At 49.1% G+C, this 3,891-nt stretch overlaps 2 protein-coding genes across 2 annotated transcripts in view; one reads left to right on the forward strand and one right to left on the reverse strand.

The window, feature by feature from the left end:
- Positions 1-268: 268 nt before the first annotated feature.
- Positions 269-2,398, reverse strand: NIP7 (NIP7, nucleolar pre-rRNA processing protein). The gene is made up of 5 exons (XM_003791400.3): positions 2,154-2,398; positions 1,950-2,036; positions 1,722-1,860; positions 1,093-1,233; positions 269-622 (listed from the first exon to the last, which is right to left on the reverse strand). Exons 1-5 carry the CDS (start codon positions 2,207-2,209, stop codon positions 503-505), a joined length of 543 nt encoding a protein of 180 aa, XP_003791448.1. The 5' UTR covers positions 2,210-2,398; the 3' UTR covers positions 269-502.
- The window catches only part of COG8 (component of oligomeric golgi complex 8), a 13,076-nt gene continuing 11,580 nt past the window's right edge, over positions 2,396-3,891 (forward strand). The window contains exon 1 of the mRNA XM_003791449.3: positions 2,396-2,875. Within this exon, the coding sequence (XP_003791497.3) occupies positions 2,397-2,875 (479 nt within the window). The 5' untranslated portion in view covers position 2,396. The remainder of the gene's footprint in view (positions 2,876-3,891) is intronic.

A 3,891-nucleotide genomic window follows, 5' to 3' on the forward strand; every position in this document is an offset into this window, starting at 1 on the left:
AAAAAAAAAAAAAAAAAGAAGCTGGATGAATTGCTTAGTATTTTTTAAAAATCTCCATCTGTAAAATCCTAAATATTTTCTACTAGTCAGATATGGCAATACCTACCTTTCATGCTATTAATAAATAACATAGAAAATCCACTGTGTTCTCATCACAAGTTTAGAAAACAAAGTGTTATCACAGATAACAATAATAAGCTATTTTTGTCCTCAGTTCCAAAGATTCAGAATCTGTTACTCAGAACAAGAAGCCCACTGATTCATATATATATTAAACAGAGTATACTAGTCACAAACACAAGCTCTGAAACCCCATTTTGAGCCATTTCTGTATAACAATCTAGCTTGCATTTGTCAGTGATAGAATATTAACCTAAGAAGTCCCTGAAGATGTCACAGTGTTCATAAAATTCAACATGATGGTGGAGTCTACATAAACACAGGAAACAAAGCTTGGCCCTTCCACACAGCCCAGCTGTAAAGTCCTTGCAATGACTTCTTTTTAAGTTAACGTCTCTTCATGTCGCACATACTCCCCAATGTCTGCTTGATGAAATACCACAATCGCCATCGGGTCTACTTTCCTGCAGTCTTGTGTTGATTTTGCTGCCACCCCAAAACCCTGGGATTCAAAAGAAGAGACACTAATTCACTCAAGACATTCAACATGCCCAAACCGAGAGCTGGAAATAAAGACAAAACAAAGCAGTTCTTGTCTTTGAGCTCAGGAATTGAACTCAGATACTGAGAATTTAGTCTCTCAAGCCCAGAGATTTGGGCTGCAACTGTGGCTTAGTGAGTTGGGCCTCAGCCCCATATAACAAGGCTCGTGGGTTCAAACCCAGCCCCGGCCAAACTGCAACAACAACAACAAAAAAAGGCTGGGCATTGTGGCAGGGGCCTATAGTCCCAGCTACTCAGGAGGCTGAGGCACAAGAATCGCTTAAGCTCAAGAGCTGGAGGTTGCTGTGAGCTGTGAAGCCACAGCACCCTACCGAGGGTGATAAAGTGAGACTCTCTAACAAAAAGAAAAAAAAAAAGTATATCTTTGAATCATCAAGTATTTTTGTAAAAGCTGCCATCTCTACTCACCAAAGGGATGTCTGCCATGGAGTACACCACCACTCCTTGGTACTGAGAAGTATTTTCAGTGATTCGACCCAGACCAGATTTCAACACGTGGTTCCCATACAGGAAGGATTGCTCTGCTCCAGGCTTTATCCACACTTTATACTATTAAAAAAAGAGAATTAGAACCAAAATACACAAAAAAACTAACAGTCATATATATCCCTGCAAATAAGCCAGCTGCTGGCTTTATGATTAGTTTTAAGGAAAAGAGAGAGACGCATGTTTCCTTTAAACTGTTCATCCCCTAAACAGAACGTTCTTTCCTCAACTCTACAAGCAGCTTCTCCCACGGACAGTTAAACAGTACTTTTTATGGACCCCAATATCATCCTCATCACAAGCATTTATATGCTTTTTGCTTGAGCTGCACAGGCTTCTCTACTTTGCCGACGATAACTAGGGCGACGCAGCCGCACAGCACACCCATTCCACGCCCAAGCGGGCCCGAGACCTCCAAAAATCTCCAGGTTCTGGTAACACAAGCGCCGTCAGGGGCTCCGGGGAATAAAAGCCTCCCAGTGACCTGCACTCTTATGGGCCCCCTTCCTTGACTTCGTCCCCAGTGGCAGGATGGGAACCACCCCACAGACCTTGGCATAGGGTGCCAGGTAATCCAGAGCCGTGACGTGCAACCGAAACCTGTGGGTCTTAGTGAATTTTCCGAAGCAGGTCCCCAGAGACACCAGCTTCTCTCCGGAGATATTGGCGGCCAGTTTCAGAATCTTCTCGCTAAATGGATTAGGGGGTAAAGGCGGCCGATGAAGGAGGCTGGCGGGACTCGTACCCCCGGGAGCCTGTGCCTGCCGGCCCCGCCTCACCTCACGTAGTACACCCGGTCGTTGTGCAGCCGGAAACAGTAGGTGCCGTCGGGCCTGTCCACCAGCAGCTGTAGATTCTCCCCGATGCTGAGAGCGAAAGGAGGACTGGAGGCTACGCCCGAACGGACGCGTCCCCAAGCCGCGACCCGCCCCCCGGCTCCTTCCCACCACGCACATCCCCTCATCCGCCCCGAGCGCGCCTACTATTTCGCGATCTTCTCAAACATCACACGGGTCTCCTCTTCAGTCAAAGGCCGCATTTTCCTGCTGGGTTAGGGCACCGGATCCTCGTGCCTCCGTAGCCGGAAACGGAAATTAGCCGCCAGCTGCTCCTTGGCAACCCCAAAGCCTGCCTCTCTAGCCCCATTCCCTTTGTTTCTCGCTCTAGCGCCTCCCCGGCCGGCGGACCGCAGGAAGGGGGGCGGGGGGGAGACACTGAGACCGGAAATGAGCCCCCATCTTCTTCCGGTTCCAGGTTCTAAGCCAGCGCCCTCACCGGTTTGGAGGGTGATTGGCACTGCGGCTGGGAAGATGGCTGCGGCGGCGACAGTCCCAACCCCAGCTGCGGCCTCGACTACCGCTACTGCCACGGCAGCGGCTCTCGGGGAAGTGGAAGATGAAGGGCTCCTGGCGTCTCTCTTCCGGGACCGCTTTTCCGAGGCTCAGTGGCGAGAGCGGCCCGATGTGGGCCGCTACCTCCGCGAGTTGAGCGGGTCGGGGCTGGAGCGGCTGCGACGGGAGCCTGAGCGCCTGGCGGAGGAGCGGGCGCAGCTGCTGCAGCAGACGCGCGACTTGGCCTTCGCTAACTACAAGACCTTCATCCGCGGCGCCGAGTGCACTGAGCGCATCCACCGCCTGTTTGGAGACGTGGAGGCGTCCCTCGGCCGCCTGCTCGACCGGTTGCCCAGTTTCCAGCAGAGCTGCAGGTGCGGTGGGCTGGGCAATAAAGGGGCTTTTAACTGTATGTAATAGGTTGACACTTAACGGTAATAGAAATAGCTAACACTTAACAGAGCGTTTGCCGTGTGCAGGGCTCTCCGCTGAGCCCTTTACTAATCCTTACAACCAACGTTCGAACTATTCCCATTTTGCATGGGAGCATTTGAGACCCAGAAAGGTTAGTGACTTGTCTAAGGATGCAGCTAGTAAGTTTCAAAGACAGAATTGGAACCCAGGAGCACATCCCTTCCTTGTAGGACTGTTGTGAGTAACTAAAGAGGATCCGTGCAAAGCACTTATTCTGGGGTCTGACATAGATAACACTATGAATGTCCGCTTACTATGTGTGCACATTCATGTATGTGTAACAGCTCGGACTGGAGGTTATCTGCGGCTTTATTTGTTGGAAGGGTAACAACCAGATTCTCCCATTTGAGGGCGTCAACGATTATAAAAAAAAAAAAAATCTCATTTTGAGCTCCCTCAGTCCATTTTCTTTAGTTCTGCTTTCCAGCCTTTCTTTTTCTCCTTTTTTGCAAGCGCGAAACAAAGTTTGTTGAGAAAGAACGGTTTAAGAGCAAGATGAGTTTAGCTTAGACAGCAAACGCTTCCAGCCTTTAAATTTTTTTTTCATGTTATCTTAATTTTTTTAAATTCAGAGTATTAGGGGGTACACGTTTTGTTTGCGTACTTTGTTTTTGTACAGATTGAGTCAAAGTTATACATGTAAGTGTGCTCTCCACCCCAGATAGCGTGCACTGTACTCAATAGATGTGAATCTACTCATCCCTCCTCCTCCCAGCTTGATTTTCTTTTGAGATTTACTTCTGTATGTGCGCTTAAGTGTTAATTGATTAGTTCCAATTTAGTATTTGAGGGGTTTAGGGATAGAGATGGGGTGAGGGTCTCCAACAAGAAAAGGAGGCCGGCTTGGTGCCTGTGGCTCAAGTGGCTGGGGCGCCAGCCACATACACCTAGGGTGGCGGGTTCGAATCCGTCCCGG

The sequence above is a fragment of the Otolemur garnettii genome, unplaced genomic scaffold (genome assembly GCF_000181295.1).
Source record: "Otolemur garnettii isolate 467f Iridium unplaced genomic scaffold, OtoGar3 scaffold00047, whole genome shotgun sequence".
Lineage (NCBI taxonomy): Eukaryota > Metazoa > Chordata > Mammalia > Primates > Galagidae > Otolemur > Otolemur garnettii.